The 12,664-nt window shown below is 44.7% G+C and overlaps 1 protein-coding gene across 1 annotated transcript in view; it reads right to left on the bottom strand.

The window, feature by feature from the left end:
• The window catches only part of NAGK (N-acetylglucosamine kinase), a 198,854-nt gene that overhangs the window by 176,105 nt on the left and 10,085 nt on the right, over nucleotides 1-12,664 (bottom strand). The window contains exon 2 of the mRNA XM_085642711.1: nucleotides 12,003-12,087. Within this exon, the coding sequence (XP_085498837.1) occupies nucleotides 12,003-12,087 (85 nt within the window). The remainder of the gene's footprint in view (nucleotides 1-12,002; nucleotides 12,088-12,664) is intronic.

Genomic DNA, 12,664 nt, shown 5'->3' with positions numbered 1-12,664 from the left:
TTTTGGGCAGTATCTGAACCTTTCCATATCGGGTGCATTCTGCAGTGCTGAGGAGTGGATGGAAGCCTGAAGGGGCAGGCCTTGTACGGGGCGTCAAAGTATTCAACTACGGAACCGAAGCAGAGATGACCCGACACTTGGAACTAATATTAGATACACTGTTTATTCAACTGACGACGTAGAGGGAACCGAATGGGCTTGGTTAGAACACCAAACGGCATCGAATCGGAGCTCGAAGGAACATGTCTGAACCCGATGGTGGAGAAAAATCAATCTCACAATGGAGCCAATGCTCATGTGCATGACCAATCAATGGGTGAAGTCACCATTTCTCATGACTCGAAAGACTTCTTTAAAGAAAAACAACTTGCACATGTGAAAACTCAACAATAAATGGCAGGCGTATGCACAGCATGTGTATCTACAGCTACACAGGCCACAAACATATTTCTTCTGAATAGAGAAAGTGTACGGAGATATCTGGTGAGATAAAGGCCAGTGGCTGTCACATATGCAAACTTTCACTGACTTTTTACACTGTCCCATCACTGGAATGTCCACACAGAGATCTAGAGCGCTTCTACCTTTAAAGCATCAGTTTACATGGATATTCCCTGAAAGACTCTGAAGCTGTGGTCTTCTTTGTGTTGGGCTGGTTATGTCCATCTGACCCAGGCTGCACATACACTCTCCCTGCTCACTGAACGAGTTCACCTGCTCATTCCCTTTGTTTTAGAGTAGGTTTCTCTTGTCAGATGAAACTCACACCTCCCCATATCCTGTATTCTGACCATCTCTCTCTAGACTGGGAACACAGCATGCTTCCGAACAGAGGCCAATATACATTGCATCTGTCTCGGTGTAGACAGCGGTCAAAGAGCTGCATCTGTCTCAATGTGGACACTGGGAAAGAGCTTGCAAATATGGCCAGCAACCACAAAAACGTATCGAGGAGTACCCCCCTACACTTTAAATAAAGCAGGCCCTCTCAGTTGTTCCGGAAGATGTAGGGGTGCAAGTTCCTGGCTCCCCTATATAGTGCTGTATTCATCTTTGTTGACCGAAAGACAACAGAACAGTCTGGTTGGTTCTCTTTCTTCAACCTGATGCCAAATCTGAGAAAACCTGTAGAGTCACTAAACTGATCGAAACGCTTCTGGAAAGACCCCTACACCTGAAGCATCCTTCACGGATTAACTATGGCCGTAAGCCAAAGCGTGTAGTGAAACGGCAGTATAGAGATGCTTGTGCTTACTATGACCTTCTGGTTATCTATGCTTTACTTACATTTCAATTGACTTTTTTCTTACCTGTAAATTAAAAGTTCTTCTCACTACGCTAGTCCCCAGTGACATTATTACATTGTATTTATTGCGTCACACTGAATCAGCGTATGTGAATCTGTCCGCCCTCTAACTCCTGGAGTAAGCCTAGACTGCTCACCCTCACTACTCAGAGTTACGTGATTAAATGGAGTTAATTTGGCTATCGCACTGGAGTAGACCGGAGGTAAATGCGCTCTATATTGGGCTACCGGACAACCTGTTGAACAAACTCCAGGTGGTAATGAATGAACTCCCTAGATATACAAGAGCTGCCCCCCTACTGCAAAAACTTCATTGGCTCCCCATAAAGCAAAGGACCAAATTCAAGGGACTTTGTATCGCCCATAAGGCTCAATATGGACAAGCACCAAGTTACATCAAAGAGCGCCTTGTGAAGTATGTTCCAAGCCGCTCTTTAAGATCCTCTGCAGGGAACCAACTTTCCTGCCTGCGGTTCAACCTCACGAAAAAAGGAGGGCAGGCCTATTCCGTCTGCATTCCACAATTGTGGAACATGTTCCCACTCCATCTTCAATCAGAGATGGCCCTCCTACCGTTTAGGAAACATTTGAAGACCCTCCTTTTCATTGAAGCCTGGGCTTAATTCCACTCAGTTAGGGACCATACTCATCCGGGGGTGCTGTAGCTTCCCTCTCATAGCGCTTAGAGACCTGTCGGTATTAAGCGCTCTATAAATCACAATTAACAATACCAATGACAGGGCATTGCCAAGTAACCTCGGGCTGCTCCAGGACCGCAGTAAAAACCCTCACAAGCATTCTCTGGCAATCCTATAAGATTATGGAACTGGCACCCATTTGAACTGTGTTGTGACCCAGCCTTTCAGATGGAATTAAAACCACCCTGCTTAGGATATATAGGATAGGAACATAAAAATGGAATCACAGTTTCCCATAGACAAATTTGGTTAACGGCAATTAAGCTTAAGTGGGAAAACGTATGTTTGTACCAATGTTCCTCGTTGCCACAGTCCCATCCAAACTAGTTAATAACCTCTAAAAAGAAACCAGACACCCCACCATCAAGCAGAGAGCTAGTAAACGCACAACTGGCATAAGGTTTTCTTATCTTTACCCCATTGAGATGCTTGAAATGTGCGGCTTCCCCCCCCCATAGCCTTTAGAAGTACCATAAAGGTGCAGGACTGAAAAACAGGTAAGTGACGCGCTACTGATACCTTGTAGGGGTTACAACTCTTCCACCACCGACTACTACGTGCACCTACAAGTTCAGACATAGGACCCCTCGCATAGACACTGCTGACATAATCCATTCTCTTTCTCTAGCAAATTATAAGATCAGAGCATCGCCTAACAATGTTTTGTTGACATAAAACATTGCAAAACAGCCCCGTCTTTGCATCTTGGTATGTTTTGTGGATTTTGTAAAACTGCATTAGTCCAACAGGAACTTGCTTTGGCCATGCCTTCTTGCTCACTAACACTGCTCACAGGAAGTGCCCGTCCCCGAAGTTGGTCTGGTTCCATATTTTGGTTCTGCATTCGAAAACAATAAAACTAGATTATTATACTAAAATGCCTGTAATATTACCATTTATATCTGGAAGTTGTTTCACTTCTTCTCATGGACTTAGCATTTTTTTTTTATTAATCACATGACCCCATTCAGACCTTAAGAGCATTAGAGTGTAAATGTGTGCCTTGCCGTCATTCGAGGAACTTGCTCCATTCGCCCGTGATACTGGTCACTCTAGCCCGTTGACTCTGTGACTGACAGACCGTTCATCTTTCTTCTGTCAACAAACCCCTACATACTCTGACTAACCTGCATGAGTGTTTTGAACACTTTTCCCGCCGTTCAAGCTTACTTTCACGCCTGACATTCACGCCTTCAAGCTTAATTCCCAATAGGTTTTATAGTCTGGACGTTTTGAGCAGCCGTCTTATGCCGCCGAAAATGGTTCGTGTTTAGGAAACCAGAGCAGACCCGAGCGTTAGACGACTTTGACCTCAATCCACACTAGATGGCGCTATAACACCAGACAGATACATTTTACTTTTGCGCTACCTCTGTGCAAACACACTGAGCTGAAGCCATGGTCAGAAAACAGCGGTATTACATCTTAACATCCAAACAGTGATTAGTCATTTCTAACTCTTCAAATAGTACAAGGTTGTTATCCCCTAAAGTTAACATTTAACTCAAATCTCGTCATTCACAAGACAATCAAACTACATCTGTTAGGTTCAGAGAGGCTCCGAGACAAAACGCCCCCTCCAGCAAACACGCCTGACAGAAAACACCTGCCAGCCCTCCGAAGGAGCTACAAAGCGACCTGTTCTAGGTCTGTACTAAAACCCTAAAATAAAAACAAATAAATACATGCCATCGACTGGGAGTTTTGTTGGAGGAGTGAAGGTTCTAGGGTGTGTATGTTTATATATTTTAAGACAGTAAATGCAACCTTCAGACGAAGATGGACGGTCCTATGAGCATGAAAGAACACAAGAGAGAGCTGAACAGACGGCTTTAGGAGGGCAACTGAGTGGAAAACGAACTGACCATGTCAGGTTTTGGTCATACAAGATGTATGACAAAGCGCAAACTGGATGGGCAAAGAGGACCTTATCTGCAAGTCCTCACCAAGCGGGTTTCACCAAGTAGGAAAATGCTACTTACCCAGTATGCATCTGTTCTTGGCATGTAGAGCTGTAGAATCTCATGCTTGTGCATAGATCGCCATCTAGTGTTGGGCCCAGATGTTTGCACTTTGTTTTTCTTTGAAGAAGTCTTTCTAGTCACAAGGTAGGTGACTCCTCCTTTCGGTGATAGAGCGCATGGTCATCGACTCCATCTTCAGATTGTTTTCCCGCAGAGAGTGAGAGAACGGAGTAGTAGTAAAGAAGAGAGATGGCCATGTGTATGTATAAAATTAACAGAAGATCTACAGCAGCTACAGGTACCCGGGGAGGTGGGTGGGTGCATGAGATTCATCAGCTCTACATGCCAGGAACAGATGCATACTGGGTAAGTAGCATTTTCCGTTCGAGGCATGTGAGCTGTAGATCACATGCTTGTGCATAGACTATGCTGCAGTCTCCCCTAAGCGGTGGCTATCCTGTAGCTGATGGAGTTGTTTGAAACAGCGTTCTAAGTACTACGTGGCCCACATTAGCTAGTTGTCTGGCTAACACATCTACACAATAATGCTGGTTGAAAGTGTGTGGTGTGGACCATGTTTCAGATGTCAGTAATAGGGATGTCCCCAAAGAAAGCCATAGCAGCCCCTAGCTTACGAGTGGAATATGCTCTAGGGGGTAACGTTAGAGTCCTTTTGGCTTTTGCATAGCAAATTTAAATGCATTTAACAATCTACCTAGCAATACCTGACTTGGATATAGGATTGCCCCTCTGAGGTGATGCAAAAGTGACAAAGTTGTTTGGTCTTACGAAAAGATTTAGGGGCATATCATCAAGGGGCCGCGATAAAATTATCGCCGCTCTAGCGCTCGTTTTTGGGCGAAAAGCGGCGAAAATTTTATCGCACTATTAGCAAGGACACGCTAGCGCGTGTTTCCTTGTCTTAGCGCCCGGCTTCTTTCCGCCAAGCCTTGCATCGCTAATGAGATGCAAGGTAGGCGTGCCACGTAAAACTGCATTGTTAAATTTCGCAAACGGGCCTTCGCGATATTTACAAGGTGGCCCTCAGGATTTTAGCAGACATTAGTTTTTGGCGAAAACCACGGTTTTCGACAAAAACTAACATCTGCTAAAATCCTGACTTAGCTTTACTTACCATTGGGGTGGATAATGCTGATACAACCCTGTGGTTGTATCAGCAAGGTTATCGCCGTTTTCCATGGAACATCGCTGGAAAACCAGCGATGTTCCATGGAAAACACCGCTATCGCTGGAAAATTATCGCCATTGCGCTATGCGTTAATACAGCGCTAGCATGGTGATAATTCCAGCGATAATGAACCTCACGCTAAGAGCGGCAAGCGATAATTATCGCTGCCGCTTGATAATATGCCCCGTAGTTCTTTCAGTGTAATACAACAGTGCTCTCCTAACATCCAATGTGTGTAGAGCTCGTTCTGCAACCGAGTCAGGTTGCGGGAAAAAAAACAGGTAACTCAACCGACTGATTTATGTGAAATGCCGATACTACCTTAGGTAGGAATTTGAGATTGGTACGAAGAACCCCTTTATCTTTGTGTAGCTGGAAAAAAGGTTCTTCTATGGTTAGCACCTGAAGTTCACTCACTCTTCTTAATGAAGTGATTGCAATGAGGAAAGCTGTTTTACAAGTAAGGAATTGTAGTTCACATCTGTTCATGGGTTCAAATGGTGGGCCCATTAACCTTGTGAGGACTATATTAAGATTCCAGGTCACAGCAGGACAGGGACCGATTAGATCTCCTACTGACCGCGGCAGTTAAACTGGTCCTGTCCAACTGGAAGGATACTGCTAGGACATCATACAAAGGCTGGTTCAACTGGGTGACGTACCTCAGAGGTGCAGATAGCATTGCCCTCCAAAACTCACCCTGGAGACCGGCCACTAGGGGGATGTGGAAGTCACTAGCCATATATCTGGACTGCTACGAACCTCCTTGAACCCACTTGAGGTCCCCGGGGGGTTGAATCGGAATTCACACAGGGATAAAAACCCAGACTAGGCTCATAGCTATAGAACACTTCTTGTACCCTATCGCTACTCTTTCTCTCCCATCTTCTCTCATTTTACTATCCTGTCTCTAATTTTCCAGCAAGTCAACGTAGAGGGACTCAGCTGAACATATACAACACTGTACCTGTAATTACTGCAACACCAACTACGTTTAGCTGGAACCTCATAATGGAAATGCGAATGTACCTTTTTGTAAAAATTAATGAAATACTTCAAAAAAAAAAAAAAAGAGGATTCCAGACTAGGGCAGTTGGAATTCTTGGTGGTATAACTCTTTTAGTCCTTCCATAAATGCTTTAATTACAGGCTCTCTAAAGAGCGATAAATGTTGTCTCTTTTGAAGATAGGCTGCAATTGTTGCAGCGAGATGCAGTCTGATAGATGAATATGTCAATGATGACTCCTGCAAATGTAACCGGTAGCAGATAATATTTTATATAGAAGTATCAAGAGGGTTGATTTTTATTGTTATTGCAATAGATCACAAATCATTTTCATTTGGCTCGTAACAGGCTCAATAATGGTCATACAGTCTGGTGAAGGTTCAGGTAACCAAACTCTATGACTTCAGGAGCCAGATCGCGGAATGAGTTGTTTGGGATCTGGGTGTTTGATTTCTCCAAGGCTCTGTGTGAGGAGACTGAGAATTGAATGTAATTTTTTATGTGGTACCAGAGAGAGTTCCCAACAGGGTTGACGTTCCCATGTTGGAGCTACTAGGATCCGAACCACTGATGGAATGAGTGGGAGGGGCGGGAAAGCATAAGCAAATATCCCTGACCAGTTCATCCATAGAGCATTGCCTTTGGATAACGAGTGTGGATATCTGGAGGCGAAGTTTTGGCATTTTGCGTTTTGGGGTGTTGCAAACAGGTCTATGCGAGGGACTCCCCAAGCTTGAAAGTAAGGGTGGAGAAGTTTCCATTCGTGTATTTGATTCCTCTGCCTGCTGATGTTTTAGTGGTACGGGCTCTATGGCTCCTTTTCCTAGAAGGGATTGTACCTCTTGTTTGAGGAGGAGTAGGTGATCCAGTGAACATTTGTGTGACTTTGGAGGAATGTTTAGAGGAGTGTTGATGAACTCCAGGCAGTAACCATAATGGATAATTTGTAGAACCCACTTGTCTATTGTTATTGACTGCCACTTTGGTAGAAATTGTGACAGTCTTCCCCCCACAGGTGTTAAGTGGTCGGGGGAAACTGTGGGCAAGTCACTGTTTTGTATTAGAGGGGGAGGTACGAGTGCTGGAACCTCTACCTCTGCCCTTGCCGTTGTTTCCTCTATAACCAACCATGAAGTAAGTATTGGAACCTGAGGGTTGGTTATTGCCCTTATATGTGGATGCAGTGTCCGAGGACATGGTTTTTGACCCTGCTTGATAAAATGAGCATCGAAAGGAACCACGGCCTTGTTGAGACTGAAGGGCTCCCACTGATTTAGCCACTTCTGTATCTTTCTTCATCTTCTCAAGTGAAGAATATACCGCCACCCAAATAGGTGTTATTTATTGAATTGTGGGTTTAATATTGAGGTCTGAACCTCCAGTTTGAATCCAGGCCTACCTTCTTAAAAGGACACTAGTGTTCACCGCTCTGGCGGATGTATCAGCTGCATCCAGGGAGCACCTAATTTGATTGTTGGAAATTAGTTGCCCCTCACGTACCAGGTCTTGCGCTTTAGATTTATGTTCTTGGGGTAAAAATTGGATACGTTGTTCCATTTCGTCCCAATGTGCACGGTCATATCTGGCTAGCAGCGATTGTGTGTTAGATATGTGCCAGAAGTTAGCTATCTGGGAGGCTATTCTCTTCCCTGAAGCGTCAAGGAGCTTTGACTCTTTATCTGGGGGTGGTGCGTCTCCAGTAGTCTGGGAGTTTGCCCTTTTGCGTACATTAGAAACAAATAATGAGTCTAGGGGTAATTGTCCTCTTATGTAGACTGGATCAGATGATGCAGGCCTGTATTTTTTATCCACCCTGGGGGTAAGGATACGTGGCCTGACAGGATCCCTAAATATATCGTCCACATGTCTGGTCATTCCTTCAAGCATGGGCAGCATATGAGTGGATTTTTATGTGTTGTTTAATGTTTCAAAGAGGAAATCCCCTTCAAGGGATTCTTGATGCAGCTGGACCCCATGATAATTAGCAACCCTGCCTAGCAATTCAATATATCCTACACTGTCATCGGGTGGATAGGTCCTGGTAGGGTATAGGTCAGGGTCATTGTCTGTGGGTGAGTCAGTGTTATAGTCATCCCACTCATCTGTAAGTGCAGGTTGCTTGTCATCCTTATCATCCCCGTCCCCCATCACCCTGATCGTCAGGTATATATGGTGGTGAGTGCTCAGGCGAAGTGGGCACAGACAGAGGCGGATGTAAAGGTGGAGAAGGAAGAGGAGGAGGGGAAGGATTTGTCCCAACAGTACTCTTCTTTAATGGAATATGGTATTCCTCTTCAGTAGTAGCCCCTATTTTAAAGTCACTTTGGTAGTAATGTGGCCAGTTTTTGGATGTATGACCAAAATCTTCTCTTTCGGTCCGGTTTTTCGAGCGGATCACCGAGACTATGCTTCTTAGGTGACTTTGGTGTATCAGTCTTTTTCGGCGCTGAAATTTCCGGTGCCAATGGTTTTGGGGCTGGTGTTTTTGGATCCCATTTGGTTTTCGGTGCCGAGTGGTGATGTTTGGAGTCGGACTTAGTCTTTCACCCGGAAGGCTTTGGCTCGTTGCCCGACTTGGAATGGGACTTTTCGGAGCTGGAGGGCTTTTTGGTGCCGAGCCAGAAGGTAGGGCGTCGTAAGCATGTTCTTGGTGCCGACCGGGGCCCGAGGGCGCAGGTTGGTCCGGAGCCTTCTTTTTAACAGGTTGGCTTGGGAGCTGGGGTGAAGAGGGGACTGTACTTACAGTACGTTGTCCATGCGGGATGTCGTCATCCTGGTCGGAGCCCTCCCTTGAAACGGTAATGGGATCCTGCACTTCCTCGCACCAATTGCGTCGCCGGCTTCTTATTCCGATTCAGGTCCGAAGAGGTCCGGAATGGAGTCTGTGCTTTGGCTCTGCAGGTCGAGTCGTCGAGCCAGACGGTCGCAAAGCATCTTCTTGGAACGGAAAGCCTTACACGTGTTGCAGTCCTGTTCTTTGTGTTCTGGTGACAAACACAGGTTGCACACTTCGTGCGAGTCGGTGCGCAGGTATTTCGGGTGGCACCGAGGGAAGTATTTAAAGGGAGTTTGTTCCATCGAGTGCAAGTTGGATGGAGGCGGTTAGGCACGACGGCCTACCACAAGCTTTCCGATCGAAAGAGGTTTTTTTTCGAAACAAACACTATACGCGAAGAATGGAGTACGCGATCTGATACAATACCGTCGAGGTTGAGTCGTCTACGCACCGAGGGAAACCGAAGGATCTGTGTCGGAGCGCAGCGAGTAACATCCGACCCCGATGGTGGAAAATACCAATCTGAAGATGGAATCGATGACCATGCGCACTATCACCGAAAGGAGGAGTCACCTATCTCGTGACCAGAAAGACTTCTTCGAAGAAAAACAAAGTGCAACCATCCGGGCCCAACACTAGATGGCGATCTATGCACAAGCATGTGATCTACAACTCATATGCCTCGAACATAACTTTATGCAATCTCATCTGCCCTCCGAGAATTTCCAGACTTTCTGACTTTTGGAAATCATGGCCGACTGAGCTGGAATGGTACATTATTTTCTCTTCCAGTTAGCCCTTGTTAACATGGGTCAGGCCTTGTCAAGTATTAGTAGCTAGAATTAATAACAGACTGATTGTGGTGCACAGAACCACTGTTATGGCGATGGAAAGAAATGCCATGCGTCTGAAGTGGGATAAACAAGAGAGTCAGTGTTCCTCCAAAAGGTGGCTCTGTAACTGTCAAAAGGAGACACACGTCAGGTATAAACAGAGAAAGAGTTTGTAGCACAAAAGCAGTCTCATGCGCTCATGGCTGCCACTTCGAGCAAGAGTAGACAAATCATCTCGCTTTCTTTTAAGACAATTAAAAAAAAACAATAATTGGTGGGCATAAAACAAACTGGAATGAAATGAATTGACAAGGTAAAAACAGTTAACATGGCATATATTTAACAAAGTCCTCGACCAACCGGAGTTCCTTTCTGATTGGTGGTCGCCATCTGAGATTGGTGTCAGCAGAGCCAAAAGGTCTGCAGTTTCAGTTTCCACAACTATCAGAACTACTGTGTGGAAACTGTTCTTATGAGTCATCATTAACAGGTACAGAAAGAACTTTGTCAGCGTTGTTAACATTCCAACGTTTACCATTCGTTTGGGTACATGTTTAAAATAGCCTCCAGCATGTGTAAGGGTCATACTTGAATCCTTGCTGGCACCCTCTTCCATGTATTTCTATTTTCACTGTACTTCTAGTCTGAGTATGTATTCCCTAACAGGGCTGAAGTTTCTGCTCCATGCAGCTTCGAAATATGGAAGGGCTTTTTAAGGATGTAGCATAACACAGGAGTGTTAAAAGGATGACCTTGTCACCCCTAAACATTTTTAGTTTTTGATTACAGTCGAGAGAAGTTCCACACTCAAACGCCAAGTGGGGAATCCAGGCCAATGATTGATGCTTAACTTCAGGACATTAGTAAAGATATTTTCAACGAAACTGGAAGACAAACTTCAACATACCTTTCAGTACATGATGTGACGATTTAACCTTAATTTGCCTTTAAACGAGCATTTCTGATTGAAAGTGGATTTCTTGGCATCATGCCTCTTTCAGGAATAGGTTGGTTAACTTTACTTTATGCTCAGAGGCACGCTGGCGAACGCAACTGTAGACCATCTCTCTGTTCAGCCAAACATGTATCTAAGCGGGGTACCATTCTGCATTGGTTGAGCAAGCTGAAAGTAGCAGGAAAGAGGAATAACCAGTAATTGAATGCAGAATAATCCTGTAGGCCCACAATACTGATCTAATAGGAGTAATTGCTAGTTTTTCATAGGTAAATACTGTATGCATTCTGAAATCATGCTATTGATATGTTCCACGAGCCCACTGAATTGAGGGTTATAAAGCAGCGTTTAATTGTAACAGATCCAACGCTCTTTCAGCTACCGATCCATGTTCTCAGAGATGCACTGATTCCTGTTATCAGAATTTTTTTTTAACTCATAACACTTTCTAGCAAAAATGTCAGTCAAACAATGATGACACTGAGCGTTTGTCTGTGCCACAAACATGGCATTCAATCATTCGGAGTATCAACCCACAAGGACTATCATGTAGGACTGTTAGGGCAGAACATGGTATCAATCAATCAGTAGATTTGTAGAGCACTACTTGTCACCCGCGAGGGTATCGAGGCGCTGGTGTGGTCCACAGAAATATATAGCAGAGTCAGACTAGGGTCTTTCTGGGGTTTCTACAGACAGTGGAGGGGGCGGGTACTCTGGACCTGCGATACCTTATAAAGAAGACGGAACAGCAGTTTCAAATTCAAGATAGCCTGAGGTGGAAGTTGATGACTCAGGCTACTCTGCACACAATAACAGCATAGATTAGGAGTTTTAATGCATGCACATTAGTGGCAGGTAAACAGAGGGCTGAGTCTGGAATTGACTGGATACTCAAATGCACTTCAGGTAGAGTGACAAGGTCACACCATGTCACTAAACATTGTATCTAAAGCACTATAACTAGTTATCAGGTGTCTTACACAGCTGGTTCAATTATGTCACACTAAGACAACAAGTCTGCTGATTTGTTAAATGTAAGCCATGACTAGAAGTGAGAACACTACACCCCAATGACAAGGAGTCTAGTTACCCCAATCCCAGTAGCTAGGAGAACTCCAGCAGCCAATCAATAATTCTTCAACTTTTTAGACAGTATATGTATCTACATAAACTTCAACATGGTCAAATATTGCCGTGAATATCCTGTCACCTATTAGAGGAAAAGGTTACGTGCATTTCCCTATCCACAATAAAATGTAAAGGTGACTTACCCAGTGATTAGTGCTGGGGCCCTCAGTTTCAGCCACAATCCTTCCATTTTCAGAGATCAAGACAACTTTTGAATGGGTTCCACCTCTAATAAGCAAATACAAAAGTCAGCTAATCAAAAGGACTTTAGATTGGTTTTATTCTACTGTCAACAAGCACAGCAATGAATGAAAACAGGCATTAGCTCCAGGTACGAGACTCTCTGTGCTGAATGATAGCACTAATTACGAGTCGCACTTAGTGTCATGTTCTACTTTTAATGAAAGGATGCAATGAAAACAAAGATTTGTCTTTGTGACTCCATCAGGTCCCAACTCTGCTACGCTAGTCTTGGTCTCATTCATTCATGATGAAGTACATCCCCAGAGCCCTAGCTCCGTCTCAGTGGCCACATAACTGCCTTTTCAGCCACAGATCTCTCTTTATGGCTCGGGCCTTCATCTTAGTTGTCCTTACACCCCAATGTTGACCGCTCACAAAGTTGCCGCCACAATACCTTCTACATTGTACTAATGCCTCTTCTTCTGACTTGGTGCTTCCACCGAGCTCCTCAGCATCTGCATCACATCCCTCATCCCACCTCCACTGCTCCACCTACCTGGTACTCCAAGCTAACCACCTCTATGGTCGGGTCTGAGCATCTTTCAGAGACACCAGGCATCTC

This window comes from Triturus cristatus, chromosome 2_2, assembly GCF_964204655.1.
Source record: "Triturus cristatus chromosome 2_2, aTriCri1.1, whole genome shotgun sequence".
Lineage (NCBI taxonomy): Eukaryota > Metazoa > Chordata > Amphibia > Caudata > Salamandridae > Triturus > Triturus cristatus.
The sequence above is the reverse complement of the archived record's forward strand: the minus strand, read 5'-3'. Positions and strand labels throughout refer to the sequence as shown.